At 42.2% G+C, this 21,647-nt stretch overlaps 2 protein-coding genes across 3 annotated transcripts; both read left to right on the top strand.

Annotated features, from left to right (window-relative positions):
• The first annotated feature begins 3,566 nt into the window (after nucleotides 1-3,566).
• zdhhc24 (zDHHC palmitoyltransferase 24) lies at nucleotides 3,567-7,405 on the top strand. 2 transcript variants are annotated; one of them, XM_080774122.1, is made up of 3 exons: nucleotides 3,567-4,113; nucleotides 4,441-4,718; nucleotides 5,402-7,405. In XM_080774122.1, exons 1-3 carry the CDS (start codon nucleotides 3,800-3,802, stop codon nucleotides 5,548-5,550), a joined length of 741 nt encoding a protein of 246 aa, XP_080630248.1. In that variant the 5' UTR covers nucleotides 3,567-3,799; the 3' UTR covers nucleotides 5,551-7,405. The 2 variants fall into 2 exon arrangements, with proteins under 2 accessions (XP_080630248.1, XP_080630247.1); XM_080774121.1 differs by having other exon boundaries at nucleotides 5,397-7,405.
• An 883-nt stretch (nucleotides 7,406-8,288) lies between these two features.
• On the top strand, nucleotides 8,289-20,676 carry slc24a6a (solute carrier family 24 member 6a; the record flags this gene model as incomplete). Its single annotated transcript, XM_080773997.1, has 17 exons — nucleotides 8,289-8,403; nucleotides 8,657-8,755; nucleotides 9,960-10,036; nucleotides 10,272-10,346; nucleotides 10,462-10,546; nucleotides 11,596-11,699; nucleotides 13,679-13,753; nucleotides 15,309-15,334; nucleotides 15,619-15,672; nucleotides 15,771-15,913; nucleotides 16,386-16,555; nucleotides 17,649-17,916; nucleotides 18,012-18,178; nucleotides 19,304-19,418; nucleotides 19,916-20,028; nucleotides 20,248-20,313; nucleotides 20,566-20,676. 17 exons carry the CDS (start codon nucleotides 8,289-8,291, stop codon nucleotides 20,674-20,676), a joined length of 1,863 nt encoding a protein of 620 aa, XP_080630123.1.
• Nucleotides 20,677-21,647: the final 971 nt, after the last annotated feature.

Raw genomic sequence — 21,647 nt, 5'->3', positions numbered from 1 at the left:
CTGTGTCATTAAAGAAACTGTAAATGGAAAGGAATAATTTTAAAATAGTATTCAGTCCCTCCAGCACTTCAATGAAGACGGAATAAAGAGATAACATTTCATCCAATTAAGAGAGAACCCCCCCAAAAGATAAAATGTATCTGCTTAAATTTTATCGTGTTCCAGTTCCAATTTAGTCTTCTCATTTTGTTGTTTCATCACTAACAGTTTGTTCAGCCTGTATCCTTCTAATTTCTATCCCGACCTGAAAATGTGTTTTCTATTTACTAAAGAGATGTAGAGACGGGGAGACACTTGATGGGTGATGGTGATTGTTTTTGCTTGATGTTTGAGTGAACTGCAGGCACCTTCTGAGCAGGCTCTTGCCAGCAGGGGGTGATCTCATCTAAGTACCTCTCATAGTCCAGCTGCAGGGGTGAAAGATGCAGGTACAGTGTAATCATGAGTTTCAAATAGTCCTACACCCGCCATATTGAGGACCAAACAGATGTTGCAAACAAATTAATTAGTTTAGTTAAAGGCCAATCAGACTGTTGTTTAGACAAATTGAAACACCTGTGTTGGTCCCCAACATGGCAGGCGTAGGACTACATTTAGAACATGGTGTCCATGACAGTAAAGTCTTGTCGAGGAACAAGAGTTGTATGTTTCTGTCTTGAAAATGACGTTTTCTCTCGATTGCTCACACCATGGAGCCTTGAATTTGTGGATGTTTTAGAGTCTCCTACTGGAGAGTCCGCCACCCACCAACCATTATTAGCTTAGGAATGCAAAAAACGAAATAAATCTCCATGATTTCAAGGCTTCATGGTGTGTGCAATTGATAGAAAATAAGTAATTTTTGGATGAACTACTCCTTTGAGTGTCATCATTGCCATGGCTTTGTTAATTTATCTGCTAAACGTTGAGACCACCACGATTGATTGATTGAATACTTTATATAGGCCTACAAAACATTTAAACAGCACACGGTACAGTCAGACATTTAGGCTAAAAGGATAACACAAAAAGGTCTTGTTTAAAAATAATATGTGGGACAGTGGGGTCAGTGGTGCACAATGCACATACAGGCCTACATGTGAAGGTCTCTGTCCTCTCTCTCTCTCACCCGTATCATTTTCATAGCAGCAGTGCGGGCCATCATCTCTCTCAGTGTTTCCTGGGCTCTCTCAAAGTCCTGCAGCAGCTGTCTGTTGTGCTGCTGGGCTCGACACTCTCTGTCCCTCAGCTCCTGCCAGCGCCACTGCAGACGTACAGCCTTGCTGCTGCTGCATGGAAGAACCAGTGGTGGAATAAGTACTCACATTGTTTTTACACAAAATATGACTTATGTTCTATCAATTACACAGCCCATGAGGCCTTGAATTCATGGTGGTTTTTATTGCTTTTGACACATTCCTAAACCAATAATTTGATGACCGCCTTGGCGGAGTCTTTGAGACTCACCGAACATTAAATTATTAGCGTAGGAATGCGACAAAAACAAAATAATCTCCATGAATTTACATTTACTTTGGGTAAAAGTACAACATATTGGCTCATTATGCAGAATGTCCTGTTTCACAATTAAGTTATCTTATGTCTACAATTTATTTAAAACTAATAATTTGAAAATAGCAGATCTACAAAGCTCACAACACATCGCAACTCGCATCACATTGTGAGCTTGTAGATCTGCTATTTTCAAATAGCCAAAAGTTTAAATATGGCTGGAGTGGTTAATGTATGTTTTATAATAAAATATATATTCAAGTTTTAACTGTAGTGGAGTAAAAGTACAATATTTGCCTCTTGAGATGTAGTGGAGTAGAATTAAAAGTATAGAAATGTGGAAATACTCCAGTAAAATAACAGTACCTCAAAATTGTACAGTACTTGAGTACATTCTGTACTTCGTGACTTTATACCACTGGGAATAACATGCGTACCATTGCACATAAACACATGGCCTACTGTATTTATGCTCATAAACAGAATAACATGCGTACCATTGCACATAAACACATGGCCTACTGTATTTATGCTCATAAACAGAATAACATGCGTACCATTGCACATAAACACATGGCCTACTGTATTTATGCTCATAAACAGACTGCCATAGCGTTTATTTAATTTTATCATCCACATACATGCACAAGCCAGGATAAGGCCAGTTGAATTGCATAGCACATATCAATAACAAGTCAATTCAAAAGTGCTTTACACAAAATATTAAGCATTGAGACACAGTAGTGAGTGCATTAATGCATAACACACACACACACACACACACACCCAATGACACACTAACTCACGGATGCTTGTAGTTGTTTCTCTGAAATGTTGAAAGGTCACCTTGCAGCTCCATCGTCTTGTGCTGTGAGACACAATTTAAAGCAGGGCCTGTCAAGCCCATATTAGCTTGTTGGATATTTATTGCATATAGGCCAATAGTGGTGGACAGTAACAAAGTACATTTACTTGAGTACTATGTGTACATTCTTGAATCTTGAGAGGCATATATGTAGGCCTACTTTCCCTGACTTTGTATTTTGGCCACTACATTTCAAAGACAACTTGTACTATTGACTCATTTCTCACTATATTTCTAGGAAGGAAAGGTATAGCCTACTAGCTACATTATGAATTAACTACTTTGAGCCCTACAAACTAGCCTTTACAAATTTGACAGAGCAAGTAGCCTAATATTTGACCTGGATCTAGTATCTCGACTCAAGTAGCCTATACCACTACTGGTTAAAACAAACAACCACTGGCTAATAAATAGCCTACATAAAGACTCTCAAGAAATGTGACATTCTTGCTAAATAAATCCTAAAGGTCTTACCTCTTTTTGAGTCCCAGTTATCGTTTTCTAAAGGGAAAAATAATAATATTTGTCACTTGTGGTTTGATGGAAGACTTTAAATGATATAGTTCAAAGCAGCCATAGCAAAGACCTCGGTGGCTTTCATTTGGACGAAGGATTAACATGGATTAAGGACACTACTCCAGGGGGAGGAACCGATGCTTATCCACCTCAAGCAGCAGGTTTTATTGTCACAGTGTGTGGCCTGCAACCCTGTTGATTCAGATTAATCACCACATTTAGAATTAAAATAAAGATGAAGATGCATGACGACATGAGAAATGATTTGGCACTTGGGAAAATACGACACAGAAATGTATACCATAAAAATAACAACAATAAAAATAGAATACAGATTATGATTATAAAATAAATACAATTGTGAGGAAAAGTAAGTAGCACATTTGTGCCTTTAATATTGGGTTTAAGAACAATAGGCCTACAATGATATTCAATGTACATTAAATACATAGATGTATTTATTGTAAATACATTAATTTAATACATATATGTATTTAATGTACACATAAGTCCTAAAATATGTTAAAAGGGCTAATAATTATTATTGTTAACAACAACACCAGCACCTGTCCTGCTCTGAACAATGAACATTCACTTGATAGGCCTACTGCAGCGTTTACAGCGGAACATATATATGCAGCAACACGTACTGGGGGGTTATATTTATATGTAACACATGCACTAGAAAGCGTCGCTCGCTCAAATCTCAATACAAGGCACAGGTTGTCAACACTACTCCAGTATATCAGCGGTGTTTGCATTGTAGTTATTTGATAAATATCACGTGGATGTCATCATGCCGTTAAGTTAGACGGCAAACGCTGCAATGATTTAGCGCTTTGATTTAGCTCCGTCTGTCCATCTAGGAAAGCAGTCCTCCCGTTGATTGCTTCTTCAAGTAAGTCGACGAGTTGAGAAAGAGAAAAAATGACCATAACCAGTTTTGCCAGCAACGTGTTCTCTCGGGTTGAGAGGGTGTGTAGCTACCTCCCCGTGGTCCTCAACACCGTGCTCGTGTTCTCCATCACGGGAGAGGTGAGCTACCTGGTCCTGATGGAGCCTCCGCTGGAGGCTGCTGACCGCACCAAGACCGTGATGTGGTCTTCCTGGTGGAAGGTTGTGCACCTGCTCGCACAGTACTTCATGTTGGGCAACATCTGCTGGAACGCCTCGCTGTTTCTGAAAACCGACCCCAGTATCAAAGGAGTGTTTTTGGGCGATGGCATGGGCCAGGGATGGAGGTAAACAAACAACACTGTTCAGGGCTTGTGTGGAGTATATATTGCGGAATCTTTCTGTTATGTCAAAGAACGATTTAGCTTTTAACCCTTAAAAATGACTCCCATATAGTACCCAAGTAACCATCACCAGGCAAGAAATGTACTCATTTCTCCACAGATACAATGGTGTTAGCTTTACCTAAAGACATCTAAATGAATTGTTGATGATTTCAAAGTTAACTAATAATTGGTTATCATTAGCTTTGGCTCGTATAGGCCTAAACAGCTGATATTGGGCATGACATGTAAAAAACAAGCCAAAAAACCCAAACATGGTCTTTTCTCTAGGTACTGTTACACCTGCGAGACACACACCCCCCCGCGCTGTTCCCACTGCTACGACTGCAAGGTGTGCGTCCTCAGGAGGGATCACCACTGCGTCTTCTTCAGCCAGTGCGTGGGCCTCCGCAACTACCGCTACTTCCTGAGCTGCCTGCTGTTCATGTGGTCGGGGCTCCTGTACGCTGTGGTGATGAACGCCGAGGTGTTCATCGTCATCCTGAAGGAGGGCGTGACACTGCACAGCGTTCTGCTGCTGCTCATACCCTGGATCATGTTGTTATCAGGTCGGTGTGTTTGTTTGTGTGGGGCAAGTCAGTGTGATGCACACACGTTTGTGAAAGAGAGTTCGTTTGACCCAGTAGTTTTTTCGTGGCAAGGACCCCCAAAATTGATACATAATTTATTTGGCCACGGACGGGCCCCCATCTGAAATGTATTTGTGCCAGGGACCCCCAGAAGAGAACATTTGTGTTCAAATATAAAATGCTATATTATTCAAAGATTTTCAAACACTACTTTCTCTTGTGACCACCCACTCTGACTTATGGTGCGCGTAAGAAAGGTGATGGGTCGCACACACACCAAGACTTCACACTGATGAAGTCTGGATAGCCTAAACGACGAACGTCTGTCATTCGATGTTATAATGAATAAAAACTAAAATGTAGTCTTAGTGTGTGCAACCCATCACCTTACAAACACTACTTTCAACATTTTTCTAAAATCTCTCAAAAATAGCAGATGTGCCTACAGAATCTGTAAACCTCGCCTGGCAAATAATTTGTTGAAAACAGACTGTAGACTGACTGCACATAAAATTTTTATTGTACCTCACTTTACTGTATAATATCGGGATGAAGATCCCAGACTGAATCTGTTGTTTTCAGGTCTTTATATAGAACCCCAGTCTGGTGCATTTTCACTGCCTGTAACATGAAACTGTCCCTTCTGTCTTCCTATAGGTCAGGTCTCAGCACGTGCATTTGCCTTTGCCTTCATTGCCGACACCTGCGTGGTAGGGTTCCTACTCGTGTCATCCTTCCTCTTCTTCCACATCATCCTGTTGCTGCGCGGCCAGACCACCAGAGAATGGTACTCGTCCCGTCGGCCCTATAACCTGGGGATCCTGGGCAACTTGTACCACTACCTGGGCACCCGCTGGTACCTCTGCTGGCTCTGCCCGCTCATCCCGTCACCCCTGCCTGGAGATGGGTTACATTTCCAGGTCACAGCGTCGCTGGAACCTGTGCGGTAACACACGCATCGCAAATGGTCGCGGTTTGATAGGCCGTCTCGGTTTCTTTTGGTGATGTGGAATGTGACTGGGTAACGAGGAGAGAAGAGAAGACCAGTGGGAGTATGGGAAAGGGAAATGGAGTTGCGGAGATTTATCTGGGTTTAGAGATAAGTGGCCTGGGTAGAGAAGCACCTAGATTGTAGTGCATGGTCATTAACAGCTGACCTTCCCTTGGTATCTGCTGCGAGAGGATGAGTTAGTGGACAGTTCTGTTATTGAACATTGATTAATCTAGACCTCTGAACTTCGACCAGTTAACAGTACACTCTACAGCAAAGCAAGGTGTGCTAATGACCTGACACGCCTTGGAAGATAACGGACAAAATCTAAATGTGTTCTAAACTCCAAGCACTGAAAATGTATTTAGACACTGAGAAAGTGAATGTTTTTTGTTTTGTTGGTATATTGTATTGCACATGCTGATTTCCTTTTGTAGTTTTTCTATCCTCAAAGTATTGGTCATTCATGAAGGTTTAGTGGCTAGTTTGCTGAAATTCACTTATTTATAAGGTCATAACAGTATCATGAGCCTCCTTTACACAGTTGTGTATTCGTCAAAAGTACCAAAACATAATGTTTACATCTTTTCCACATCTACTCCTAGTCTAGAGAAACACAAGTTGGGAGGATTTTGCCAATTCAAAACGAAGAAAATATTGCAAATGGTGTGCATTTAAAGCCTATACTCTATCCTACCATGGCTGGATGAATAGTTAACACACTGGATGAATAGTTAAATGAAATGGGGCAAGCCAAGAATTTGTGCAGAAAATATATGGAAATGGAATGTGTAAGTGTCATTAAGCTTATTGATTGCTGTGTGTATAAATTCTGGCTATTGGAAGCAGGTTTGCTCACATGCTATGTATGTAGTTTGAGGCTTTTAGTCTCTGTGTCAGATTACATTGCCTGTGTTGTCACTATGCATGTATTAATAGCTTAAAGCCTTACCTTGCAGACTGGACACGTTTTGCGGAGAAAACGCAAAACATCCAAGAAATACAGCAGTGTGCACTGTGCACCTTTGAGCTGCAATCCATAACTTATTAATGAATAAAACTGTAATTTAACCTCTTATGCTAGAGTATGTTAACCCATTAAGACTGGGAAAGCATCTGGGTAATTTAAAATTCTTGCATTGGCTATTCAAGGATAGCAGATATACAAGCTCACAGCGCCTCACGTCGTGTCGTGCTGTGAGCTTGTACAATGTACAGAGTACAGTATACATCTGCTATTTTTCAACATTCAAAGACTAATTTTGAATTACAAAAATCTTTGAGAACTACTGAATTAGGAGGCATTGCCGCATTTCTAGAATCAGTCTCGACTCTCAAGTCTTTAATGCAATCTATAGCACATCTGCAGTGGTTGGAGGTGGTATTCCGGTACACCCTGGTGTCAGGATTCGGGTAGGGCTGGTTAATGTGTCTGAAAGTGTGTATCCCCTGTCCACCTCTTGCATGAGGCACATGCACTAGACTGCATGGGCTGGGGTACAAATCCCAGGGTGGACATATGAAGTTATGGATTGCCGATTTAATTGCCAGTATTCTATTTCCTTCCACAGCTTGTTTTGTTTCCAATCATAATTTCAGCTAGAAACAACCGGTTCTAGTTGAACTTTCTTTATTTTTTCCTTGTTCCATTGTCTTGGCCTTTAAATGCAATACACATGCCTTTATTTTGATTGACTTTTTTGTTTGTCTTAATTGCACATAGGCTATAATATGCTACAATGTTGTATAAGTGTAAGTAATTGACATTTTAAATAGCCGGTTTATAATGTGATTTATGTTTGATTACTTGAATTATTCAATTGTTATCTGGCTTTATATTTAATTTTGTCCGCTGATACAATGATGTAGAGTAGACGGCCTATACTGAATTCACAGTTATAGCCTACATGTTTGAATCTGCTTTCATAACCACGAGTAAGTTACGTGAGAAATATAAATATTTTAAGTTTCCCTTTTTCCTTGATAAGCAGCCTAGTATAGGCTATATAGGCCTATACTGGTTGTCTCGAAAATAGACCAGAATATGGGCGCCGGTCGCCCCACCCAAGAGGCGCGCTCACTGGTGGTCTTTTCAGTGACACCTCGAAAACACCCCCCCGCCCTGTGACGAAATGATAAAAGGAGAACCGTTTATCGGGGATGAGAGAGATGAGAGAGTTGGAACGCAAGGGGATGTGATCAAAATCTGAGCCTGTAGGGACATTTTCACCTCAAACCTAATTCTTCGTGCGCGACGTCTATAGCCTACTCTACTCTAGCCTAGGTAGTGGAATTTATTGTTTACTAGTCTGTCGTCTCTGTGAAGGGATGCTGCGTTGGCGTTGATTGTACGACGCCGCGAGATGCGACTGATGATCCACGACAGTCAACTGTAAGTGGATGGAGCCTACATTCAAATCAACGGCACAGAAAATAATAGCAATCCAGTAGCCAGAGAGAGTCGGTAGGTACCAGTACCGTACCACCACCATGACTACCGAACGCCGCCGCGACATGTTCTGAGTCTGGAGACCGTATAGGCAGCAGCGCGCGGCGAAATGAAGGCGCCGGCGGCGGTGAGACAGAGGCGCACGCGGCTCCTCCTGCGGTTCTGCGTCTTTGGAGTCGGTGTGACTGCAGCCAGCTGCTTCATGCACTTTCTTCACGTCACAGGTGCGTTGCCGACGGTTCTTATATCCAGTTGAAATATGATGCTTCACACCGACTATAGACTTTTGAATATACTGCAACAAATAGGCTAAATTCAATACAATACAGTTGTAAAATGGCTCCATTAACTGATGCTGCATGGCATTTAGGCTATATAATATACAGGCCTAAATTTAACAATTTATCTGTTTATTAATTTGTATGCATGAACAAAAAATATATATATATATATATATATATCATTGTGTCTCTATAGAGTGTCGAGGAACCAGTGAGGATGATGTCTTGACCTGGTCCAAGAGAGAGCTCGACCATGAGAGAGAAGGCAACCAGACCTCAAACACCCCTACAGCTGGTAGGAAGTGTGTGTGCGCGCGTGTGTGTGTATGTGTGTGTGTGTGTGTGTCATGGAAAATAATAATAAAGATATAGTGCATGGTTAAACATTGATCACTTGTTGTGACTGAAGGCATTCAGCTGCACACCAGAGCTGGGGGAAAGGGCATCAGAATGTGATAAAAGTAGGGCTGGATGAGATTATGGTTATAGGGCTATGATAGTCCTGCAGGTTACACAGTCAAATTCTCAGCGTTACAGAGGCTACAAGTTTCCATGTGGCCATTCATTTATGGGGATTGTGTTGTGCTGTGTATAGTGTATGATAAGGATTTGCAGTTGGCAGTAAAGATACATTAAAATGTCCTCATGTGTGCATGATGGAGAGTGACATTCTATCTCTTCATCTGTTTTATCTGACCTGACCGTGTCATGCATCAATCTGTCTAGATCTTATCTGACCTGACCGTGCCATGCATCAATCTGTCTAGATCTCCCCATCGATCTTCATTGGTTTCTAAGTGTGCAGATAGATGCTTAGACACAGGCCTTTGAGGCTCTAGTTGCTAGGAAACGGAATGCTGAATTTCATGTCCTTGGATGCTGGAGCTGTGTGGAACTGTTCAAAGTGGCTGCCCTATCGTAATGACCCACTGATTGGTACCCTCTCATCAGGAGCTCTCACTGTGTGTGTGTGTGTGTGTGTGTGTGTGTGTGTGTGTGTGTGTGTGTGTGTGTGTGTGTGTGTGTGTGTGTGTGTGTGTGTGTGTGTGTGTGTGTGTGTGTGCCTTAAGGTGTGCGCATGCAATGCTAAAGAAAGAGGTAGATAGGAGAAAGTGAGAGAGGTTGTGGATGTACACAATATTATAATTCTACAATTGTTTATTTTGTGGTACTGTCAGTAAGTATTACATATCTGTGCGTTTGGATTTACAATAAAGATTTTACAGCTGAGATTGTAATAGTTTTAGCTTATATGTTTAGACACAAAGTTATTAAAGGCTGAAATAAAAAAGGGAAGCTATACATATTGTACTATGCCAGTAGAAACTCATAATATTATTCCTCATAGTAAAAGGAGACAAATAAGTCACTAAATAAACCTATAGGCTACATTCAAAAAAGTTCGAGAACAATTCCATTCAAAATCATTGTATTATCAATCTTTCTCTGATGTGCCCTTGTATAAAATACTTGTCATCTCCATATCAATGTCCTCACAGCCATTCATGAGTTTCCTGAGGACATATTTACCCCGAAGCAGAGGCAGCAGGGAGCAGTAGTCCTACATGTTCTTTGTGTAAGTATGGTCTTGCAAAAAAGGTAATTCAGCTTGAATGTATGGCTGAATGTACACACACATGCACGCACGCACACACACACACACACACACACACACACACACACACACACACACACACACACACACACACACACACACACACACACACACACACACACTCACCTACTGTGATTAGTGTCAGAGTCAAATTCACTAATACACTTGACAATAATCTGTCTTCTGTAAACCCTAGGCCATCTACATGTTCTACGCCCTCGCCATCGTGTGTGACGTTTATTTTGTGCCGTCCCTGGAAAAGATATCGGAGGTAAGGACTCCAGGAGGAATCATAAGTGCCAACAATGGAAAATGTTTCCGTAGTTTCTGAATCTATAGCAAACAAACAGATCCTATCACTGCCCTCACTGGCCTTTCCTTTACAGAACCTTCAACTCAGCGAGGATGTTGCTGGGGCAACCTTCATGGCAGCCGGGAGCTCTGCTCCTGAGCTCTTCACCTCCCTGATTGGTCAGTATGGGGAATGTATAATCATCGATACTGTTTGAGTTCCGTGTATTATCATCAATATCTGCAATCATATCGGTCTTCATCTGATTGGGCCTCAGAGCTCCAATCACCTGAAATCACATTGATCTTCATCTATAAAATTCACACGTGTGTGAAGTGAGCGGCGCTCTTATCATCATACATCATCACATTCCGTGCTCGGCCAATCAAATAATCACATTCCGTGATGCACACAAACACACAAAGCTGGCCATAGGGGCGCACCTCAAAAGTCACAATCCTGTGAAGCGAGGGGCGCTCTTATCATCATACATCATCATACATCACACACACACACACACACACACACACACACACACACACACACACACAAAGCTGTGCATAGGAGGGGCTAGCACCCCTCAAAAAAGGTTCCTGCTGATCCAAAGATTGGGCTTTGTTTTGTGATTTGTGTGCCTGATTTCCTGTGTATAATAGCAATCTCTGATTTAAAAAAAAAATGGGCTGTGGTTGCCATAACAGTAGCCTATATTACGATAACATAGTCTTCTTGGGCATAAGATAGGCATGTGTATAACGTCACGTGTCATAAAAAGTAAGTAAGGATCGATTAAGTCTAGTACTCCAACAACATCTACATAAAACAATGGGGTTTAATTTTTTGCTATTGTAAATTATCTTCACAAGTGTTTAAGTGTAGTGTTGTGATCAACTCTTGAAACTGGCTGTAGTCCCAGCTTTCCCTAGGTGGCATAAACTGTTTCCTATCCCGGTTCAGTTTCTCGTAGCTTCATATGATTTGCCTGCCATCAGATTTGAACAGGAAGCGCACATGAAGGTGTCATTTGTGTTCCCCGTTCGAATCTGCTGCCAAGCCAATCAAACAAAACGTATGCCACCTTCTGGAAACCCGGCACTACAGCAAAGATCATTAATTTAGGACTAGGACTGGTACATAAATAATGGTCTAATTAAGTAGGCAGCAAATTTGGCGTTTACCTGACAGTTAGGTAAGGAAAAAAACATTCTCTCTTTCTCTGTTCCTTCAGGAGTGTTTATCACAAAGGGAGACCTTGGTGTGGGAACCATTGTAGGATCAGCTGTGTTTAACATCCTAGTCATCATTGGCATTTGTGGCATCTTTGCTGGCCAGGTAATTTAAATGTCCACACTGGAAACTTTACTGTTGAGGCTCAACCTTCTAAGTGTTTTGCTCAAATTAAAGAAGTAACTGGTGTGATATTGATTCAGATTGCAGTCACATAATATATAAATGATATAAATGAACTGATTCCAATTATTGGTGCAGAATACAGACTATGTCTTTATTGTAGAAATATACGTTCAATGTTCTGTAAGTAACAATTGTCTACTCTGCACCGCCAGTGCAAGTGTTTGGTGATTTATTGGCAGTGCATTAACCCAAGTAGGCATATTGTAGGCTACTTAAATAAATAAAAATATCCAAATTTCTCGACTTCTCAGAGGCAAACATTATACTTTTCATCATCCTTCGAGTGCCCTCGGGATCTGCGACACAAGCTGCTTCCACTGGTCTCTGTTGTCTCATCGCCACACCAAGTTCACTCACAGCCAGTCCTGTGTCCCTACTCAGAACATCTGGAAATGTGAGAGGTCTTGTTCCTCTTGATGGGCAGGGAAGTCTACAGAATAATATCCAAAATGACCTGGTCTTTTGCTTTTTGTGGCAGTGTCCAGCAAAGCGGAGTTTTCTCGTTTTCTTTCTGCCACAACAACTGAATAAATCTGAGCTTTAGTGGGATGGTCCTTCCATGAGAGGTTCTGGACAGCATGAGGAGTCTTGTGTATGTTCCGTCAAGACGATCCCGAAACTCCTTATTCATTGTCCATGTTTCGGCACCATAAAGAAGGATACTTTCCACACAGGCTTTGAACTGGTTGATCTTGGTAGCTCTTAAGATGTCTGACTGCTATATAAGATGTAGCTTATTGCAAGCGCTCCAGGCCTGTCCTTTCCTTGTCAGGAAGTCCTTTCTGCTACTGACTACATATGATCCAAGATATTTTAATTCCTCAGTTTCTTTGATGGCACTGCCGTCCATGGAGCGGATGGTTGGGTGAACAGAGTCTTCATTCAGAAGCAGGCATTCTGTCTTTTTGGCACTGAGCAATAGACCAACTTTGGCTGCTGACACTTCTAGTGATGTTAAAAGCTCTTGAGCTGAGTTTATGTGTTCCTCAAACGAGGACGAGGAGATGGTATCCATCGCTTGCCTAAGGACATAGTCAACGACAATTACAAAGAGAAAAGGAGCGAGTGTGTCATCCTGAAGGATTATACTTTTACTTCACTACAATTATTTGAAAACGTTAGTTTAAACCACTTTAGCCTAATATATATTTTGGCCATTTGAAAATAGTCGATCTACAAGCTCACAATACATTGCGGTGTGACACATTGTGAGCTTTTAGATCTGATATTTTCAAAAGATTGTAATACATTGATAACATTTGAAATGGGACATTCTGCAGAATGAGTACTTTTGGTACATTTTGATGGCAATACCTTTGTACTTTTACTCAAGTAAATGGTGAATTCCAGACTTTTACTAGAGTATTTCTACATTGCCGTATTGCTACTTTTACTATCCCAACTTTCAGCAGCAGTCACAGATTTCCCTAGGGAAATTTAATTTCAATCTTTGTGATACAGTGTTACTAGACAGTAGACACCTTTACAAACACATTGTGAAGAAAGTTCCTGGTAAGGAATCTATTCCCAGATTTCTTTTAATGTCTAATTATTTGGTGGATTTGTGTTCATCCTTGAATACTGACGTGCACCAATAACTCATCAACCAAAGGCTAAGTGAGTGTGGACTATTGTTTGTGAGTCTGCATCTGTTACATAATAAAATGGGCATTGCTAGCAATTCAAGGGCTGGAGCAAGGCTAATGAAGTTGAGCATGCCATTTCATTTATTCTGATGAACACCTTTCTATTGATGTAATGTGTGTGTGTGTGTGTGTGTGTGTGTGTGTGTGTGTGTGTGTGTGTGTGTGTGTGTGTGTGTGTGTGTGTGTGTGTGTGTGTGTGTGTGTGTGTGTGTGTGTGTGTGTGTGTGTGTGCGCGTGCGTTCACTTTCTTAGCCCATTATTCTGAGCTGGTGGCCACTCTTCCGTGATTCTATCTTCTACATCCTATCCATCCTTGTGCTTATTCTGGTGAGAGCCTACAGTTAAACCATTTAAAACAAAAATTGCCCAAATTTCGCCCTCCCTCCAAATTGATATATAAACTCAGCAACAAAAGTTCGGAAACTTAACTTTGGTCCATTATGTCTCCTCTTTAATAATACCAATTGGTATTATTAATTTATATCCTTTTAATCGTTGATTAGTCATCTTTACAACAAGTTATAGATTGTATGGATCAGGCGTTGGAATGAGCAACACAGCTAAACGTGTGGGTAGCGCCTCTAAAAGTGGTTGGTATTCACCCCTTTGCTTAGTGGATTGGATGATTGCACTCTCCCACAGTAATATGGGAAAAGAACAGATATTGGCAATTTTTACACTTCATTAACTTTACACCCAGTGTTAGGGAACTCGGGACGAAGATCCATACGCAGCCACAACATCTTTTTGTCATTATTGACAATTTGTTTCATTTGCCTGATTCTGCTGCTTAACAGATGAGATCCCCCAAGAAGTTAACTTGTTTAGGTTAAGAAGTTAACTTGTTTGGGGCAGTATCTCTCTCACCGGCAAGACAGAACTTGAAGTTGTCATCATTGAAGGCAATGTCAATCAATTCAGAATCTGGGACCTAACGCCATCCTCCAGGATGATGACACTCGCCCCCACAGAGCTATAGGATCATCATTCATCACAGAGTAGTCTACCTCCAGCATTTTGGCCTGCCGTGAGTCTAGACCTCAACCCATTTGAACACTTGTGGGATCAGCTTGGACCACCCGCTACAGAGTTCCCTAACACTGAGTGTGTTTTACTGTGGGAGACTAAGCAACTCAAAGCAAGGGTTGAATACCAAGCACTTGCCATTTTGGCAATTCTTTTGGAGGCGCTACCCACACGTTTAGCTGTGTTGCTCATTCCACGAACACCTGATCTTTACAATCTATACCTCGTTGTAAAGGTGTATATAAAATGCAATACCAATTGGTATTATACAGTTGGAGAAATATTGGACCAATTAAGTTTCCGAAATTTGGCCATGGATCCCCACCTGAAAATGTTTTGTGCCAGGGACCCCTGGCACAAAACAGATGTACAAGCTCACACTGTGAGCTTTTGTATCTGCTATTTTTGAACAGCCACATTTTGCTGGGGACCCCCTGGAACACTGGCCCCACTTGAGATCCACTGCTCCGCTTGATTTCTGCAACTGCCACTCCACATTCAGCTCTATACTTGAAATGGCTGCGGTTAAAAACTCTGATGTTATGCATAGAGTGCACCACGATACAGTAAAATGAATGTTGGCACCTATCTGATCAACCGCTTGAGAAATATAATGGGAAAACTAATTTAAGTGGGGAAATGGAACTGCCACTTGCACTCTGAAGATTAAAGTGAGTGGAGTAATCATAGAAATGTAGGGGATTCTAATGGGAGAAAAGTAAAACATTCAGTGCTGTGATACTGTAACTATAAAGTGTTGTTGCTGGTGCAATTGCCATTTTGAACATTTGATTAGTTAGTGTTTTGGGGACTTTTGGTGTTATTAAGTTAACATATAATTAAATTTTAATTGCAGGTGATCTACGATGAGAAAGTCATGTGGTAAGATTCTGAGAAAAACACAATTATAGGATACTAGATTTAATTTGCAGCCAAGGTTATCTTTGATGTGACAAATTAAGTTTAGCAAAATAATTCCTTATTTGTGTGTGTGTGTGTGTGTGTGTGTGTGTGTGTGTGTGTGTGTGTGTGTGTGTGTGTGTGTGTGTGTGTGTGTGTGTGTGTGTGTGTGTGTGTGTGTGTGTGTGTGTGTGTGTGTGTGTGTGTGTGTGTGTGTGTGTGTGTGCGTGCGTGCGTGCGTGCGTGCGTGTGATGCCTTGTTTCAGGTGGGAGACCATAATTCTGATCTCTATGTATTTAATCTACATCGTCATCATGAAGTGAGTACTGACTGAGCACTGTTGAAAGAATGGAAATGCATGTCTGCACAGAGCCTACGTGGGTTTCTGTCTTTTTCCACCACTGTTTCTGTGTGTAGGTTCAACGGACCACTTCGTGGTTTAGTGGAGAGGCACTGTGGCAGAGGAGACCAGCCTTGTCTGAGCAGTCTGCGACGGACCACCGCTGTCGGACACATTGGAGACTGTGACACTGATATGGTGCCGCTAAAGCCAGGTGTGTGTGAGTGAGTGTGTTTGTGTGAGAGGGAAAGAGAGAGGCCACCATCAAGCTACACTAATTCGAGAGGATGGCCATGGAGTTATTTTCTTTTTTCCAAAAACATTTTTTACTATATACAACTATACATCAAATGATACAAATAGAGTCTCTTTTTATTGCCATATGTGAGATGGGAAACTCTAACGTTTAAAACAGAGCCTGTGGCACAATTCAGACTGCCAACAAAAGCTCACTCTATTCTCCTGTGGATACAACCAAATGGAAGTAGGCTAGTCCACGTCAATTTATGAGTGTGTCTTGTCTCACTATCTTGTACCCATTTCCTTCCTTTTCTCACTTTTCTGTAACTTCTGTCTCTGTAACTTCTCCATTTACTTGATCTGTGTCTTCTTTATCGCACTTTCTTTCCCTGCCTCTGCCATCTCCTTCTCCTGTACGCTCCGCCCTTCCCATCATTCAACAACACTCCTAGATGCGTGTGCAATGGCTGGTCAGGATTCGGGGGTGGTGATGGTAGATGAGCTACTGAGTCTACACCCTCATCAGCTCTCCTTCTCAGAGGCAAGCCTCCGCCTTCTCATCACCCCGCATTTCTCCCCCTACACCCGCCTGCGCATGGCAGGACGCATGGTCATCAATGAGGTACACCGCATGCTGGCAGACCCGAGGTTAGCCTGTTCACTCATGACATGTCATCAGAAAACCAGGGTTTTTCTCCCAAGTAGGTGGTTAGGAATGTACTAGGTACAGTAGGGCATGTACAGTCGGCAATATAGACGGTAGATACAGTAGGGGGGGGGGGGGGGCAGGTGGGAGCTTAGAAAGGTAGGTACAATAGGGAGGCTGGTACGGCAAGAGGTTGGGAATGTAGCTTGGATAATATGTAATACCATCTCCTGGAAAGAACAGTTATAAGATTGTAGTCTACTCACCAAAGAGCCTCAGGGTGGTGCAGGGGTTTCTGCCCAGCACAGAGACTGGGGTAAGGGGTTACATTCCTGAGTCCACAGTGCCTCCGACTGGGCGCTCCAGTGAACACAATTGGCCGTGTTCGCATGTTGGAAGCCAGCTGTGGACTCCTACAGATTGGTCGAGGTGCCTATTTGCACACATCCCAGTGAAACTCTTCACTGTCAACTGTATCAGAGCAGAGGACACATGTGGTTGTCTACCTTGTCTACACACTCCCCATGACCAAGTAGAAGGAGTCAGAAACTAAATTGGGAGACATTTTTAAACGACGTGCTCACACAGAGAGACATGGTCCATTGCTCTGCAAAGATGCATGTTAATAATGATCCAGCAGTCACCCTTTGCCCTGACCCTATCCTTCACTCCACTCTTGCACTCCACTTCCTTGCCTCTGTGCTTTTGCATGCTGATCCCAACTGCAAGTAAGAATGTCAGTGCCGTCCCCTCATCTGCAGCCATGCTGCTGTGTATGGATATTGACAATGTGTATTTGAAGACATGCCCGGTTGACACAGTTTCCCTTGATCCAGTGTTCATGTTCCTATGATGTTTGTATGATGTTCCTACATTGTTCCTATGCTATTCTTATGTTTGGTGGTCATCCAAATTAATTTCGGTTGAAATTCGGTTGAATCCTTTTAAAATAAATTTCCGTCTTCTCTTTCTTATTTCTTATACCCCACCTGTCTTTCGCCCCTACTTTTATTGTCTTTCTTTCCCGTTCCGCCCTCCACCCTTTCCCCTCTTCTCCTCCCAACCACAGAGGCAGAGGTTAATCCGTGCTCGGGGCCTAGAGGAAGGCGGAGCCAGCACAGGTGAGGAGGGGGGGTCATGCGTTGGCGGTCCGTGGGGGAGGGAAAACGGGGCGGCGGCAGAGGGAGACGGGTCATCCCTGGAAGGAGAGCGAGAGAGGGACAGGGAGAAAAGGATGACTGGAGAGGAGATCCAATCTAAAGAGGATATGGAGGAAGAGGAGGAGCAAGACGAAGACGAAGATGACGTGGCCCCATTCAGACCCTTCACCATGCCAGGTGAGTGGGAAACAGATATAACACACACACACACACACACACACACACACATGCACACATGCACACGCGTTGAAATTATTTGTACGTCTCCGCAGATACGTGTTGTGACAGTTTCAAGTGGCTTGTATCGTGGCCTGTGAGCATACTGCTTCACTGCAGCATTCCTAACTGTGCACTTCCACGATGGGAGCGCTGGTACCTACTCACCTTCCTGGCCTCTGTCCTGTGGATAGCCCTCTTCTCCTACCTCATGGTCTGGATGGTATGAAACACTCAACACACACGCAGAAACACTATGCTCATGTGGATGTAGATACACCCTGTGCGGTGCAGATGTAAAGTTCCTGACCACCACTGTGGTTCGAAGCCTCCATGGTGCCGGCAACTCTGTCACTGCGTTCGTAACTCGTATAGGTTGGTCAACAGGACGCAGAAGTGGGAAGAATAGCGTGATCTATCTGCCCTAAGCCCTCTTGGTGAAACTACTGTAAGAAGGCAACTTCACATCAAGGACAAACTTGTTTGTTTGTCTACTCTACTCTACACTACACCCTCCCAAGAGCAACCAGTAGGGGTCAGCAGTGACTAAAGGACTAGAATGGAGAAATTGGCATATTGAATATATTATTAGATTTATTTGATACACTGATAATGTGCATTCACAACACATGCAGGCACACCTTCCTGCTTCCACACATAGTGGATTCGATAGATATGCATAAATACTTGCACATACTCATACTCATTTTCTTCTCTATCTATTTTGTCAACTTCAAACAAATGGCACAGGGACGAGACAAGAGAATAAGCTCTGTCTCGGTTAATCCTCCTGCTGAAGCATGTTAAAACACACACACATATACATTTGGCTTCTCATTGGCTCGACAAAAAAGAGTCCACCTTTATCAAAGCAAAGAGAAATAGGGATTTAGATGCAGTGACTATCATTATTCTGACAACAGCATGCACAGTACACGTAGCTCTAGCTAGATAATTAGTGGGTTCAGTGAACCTGATATCGAACAGTTCTGGTTATGATTAGAAACAAGGCTTGCCAATAACAAAGGACAGGGCTCCAGTTAACGGCATGACACTCCAGATCAGTCCCATAGTAGGGTTGTACGTTGCCTCTGTTATTCCGACAATGAAGCCACCTCCAACAAATGTAGCTGTGAGAGAGACACACACACACACACACACACACACACACACACACACACACACACACACACACACACACACACACACACACACACACAGTTGAATGTCAACACTGCTATGCTATGCAAAATATTATGTGCATTCACCACAGCGCACACAGAAAAAAGGAAATGTCAGACAGTGATGTCTACACAAAGTCACATGCTTCCTCTGCAACTCACTCCAGGTGACCATAATCAGCTACACTCTGGGAATACCGGACGTCATCATGGGCATCACCTTCCTAGCGGCTGGCACCAGTGTCCCGGACTGTATGGCCAGCCTCATTGTCGCCCGTCAGGGTATGTGTGTGTGCATCATATTTGAACTGGGGACCCCCAGAATAATTATATTTGAACTGGGTACCCCCGACCTTGACAAGCACTTGAGTTATGCCTAACTCCTGAGTTATAGGAGTTAGGCATGACATTTAGTTTGGTTCCACAGATAGATCAGCAATTCTTTTTTTTTTTTTTGCCTCTTTCTTATATTCTTTAATAATTTGGACAATGTTTGACGGTTTTTTATAGTATAGTTTGTTGATTGCTCTTGAATATAATGTTTTCTCTTTAATGTTTTTTTTACATTGTCACTTTACTGTCATCTGGGGTTGACAACCACTGCAGTAGTAGATATTGACCTTGAATATGAATCTATTGCTGAGGTGGAAATAGCTGGCAGATACAGCACATACAGCAGTTAACCATGTTATGTAGACATTGTCCATGGTGAACCCATGTGTGTTATGACAATATTTTTGCTCTGTATTTGTATTCTTGAATGTGTATCTGTGTTGTAGGCATGGGGGATATGGCGGTGTCCAACTCCATCGGCAGTAATATCTTTGATGTACTGCTGGGGCTGGGTTTCCCCTGGGCACTGAGGACACTCATAGTCAACTATGGATCTGTGGTAAAAATCTGCTATTGCACATATCATATTACAGTGTAAGCAACATAAACTGAAAATGTATCAATTAATTCAAAACACACTCTTTTTAAGTGTTTAGCTTTATAGCTCATTGTCTGTGATGCTTCACTTACCAAGGTATCGAAAAAAAGCTGGTTCCCCCTTAGGATAAAACTCACGGGAATACGGCCAACTAAGTCTTTGCTCCATAATGCTTTACAGGTTTACATCAACAGTAAAGGCCTGCTGTATTCTGTGATTCTGCTTCTGGCTTCAGTCATGCTCACTGTGAGTACTATTACCTAACTGTCTGTACCTATCCATCTTTTCGCCTGTTTCCATGTAGAATGAAATAAACAAATACATATTATTGATGAATACTTGTGTACTATTTACACTAGTGCAAACACCTGAGTCTTCATTTAACTATAATGTAACTCTTTACATGATAATATATACATGTAGTAAATAGTTGTTTTGTGTGTGTGTGTGTGTGTGTGTGTGTGTGTGTGTGTGTGTGTGTGTGTGTGTGTGTGTCAGGTTCTAAGTGTCCATCTGAATCGGTGGAGGTTGGACCGCAAACTGGGGTTCTCTCTCTTGTCTCTCTATGCCGTCTTCCTGCTCTGCGCCATTGGCTTTGAAAGGCTGTAGTGGGCACGCACGTGCACACACACACACACACACACACACACACACACACACACACACACACATACACACACACACACACACACACACACACACACACACACACACACACACACACACACACACACACACACACACAGTCACACACACACACACACACACACACACACACACACACACAGAGAGATGGGGGGGGGGGGGGGGGGGGGGGGGGCAATAAATACTGTGATTGCTTCTACATACACAGCTACCATTTTTGGTCATATATGAACGGAATGCATTGAACAGCATTACTACTACATTGGTGGGCCAAAAACTGTACGTTTTATCTTTGATATCTGAATATTTTACAACATTTTATACCAGGCACCTCCAGTCCACGAGTAATTAACCTGCCGTCAAACACAATAATGCACTATGTCACACAACAAATGTATGTGTTGTATATATATAGTACTGTACCTACACTTTATGTGTAATACTTTATGACTGCCACGTAACCTCAATGATCAAACTATCGTCATATGTTTATTCAGTGTTTGGCTGCCTCTCAGTCAGTGTATGGTTATTTTACGTAGATTTTTATTGTATAGCTCTCTGACATAGCATGGCTGACCCACATCTCCTAGATGATTGCACTAAGCCACTGTTGACTTTACCATGGTAAATAATACCTCTCTGTCCTGAAAGCTTCTTAGCACAAAGATTGTGTTTCTGTTATGACTCAAGTCAGCACAAAAACAATGTAATTACAAAGATAATTTTATGCTTAAGTGTTTTAAGGACACTCCCTCCCTTGCATTGAATGCATTTGTTTGGAGAGAAAACTGAGTGTTTGTTGAGTGCAATAAAATCCTATGTTCTGTCTGTGTGTACATTTTTACTGTAAAATAGGCATATTGTGTTCAGTTTTTGAGAATGTAAACCATTAGTTTTCATTACTTTAATGCAAGCTGTATGGAAGCAGGCCATGC

The sequence above is a fragment of the Protomyctophum bolini genome (assembly GCF_963924005.1).
Source record: "Protomyctophum bolini genome assembly, chromosome: 10".
Classification (NCBI taxonomy): domain Eukaryota; kingdom Metazoa; phylum Chordata; class Actinopteri; order Myctophiformes; family Myctophidae; genus Protomyctophum; species Protomyctophum bolini.
This window is presented reverse-complemented; position numbering and strand designations above follow the sequence as displayed.

Coding starts and splice junctions, on each gene's coding strand:
- zdhhc24 (XM_080774121.1), top strand. CDS start 3,800: ATGACCATAACCAGTTTTGCCAGCAACGTGTTCTCTCGGGTTGAGAGG. Junction 4,114..4,440: donor GGCATGGGCCAGGGATGGAG/GTAAACAAACAA, acceptor TCTTTTCTCTAG/GTACTGTTACACCTGCGAGA. Junction 4,719..5,396: donor CTGGATCATGTTGTTATCAG/GTCGGTGTGTTT, acceptor GTCTTCCTATAG/GTCAGGTCTCAGCACGTGCA.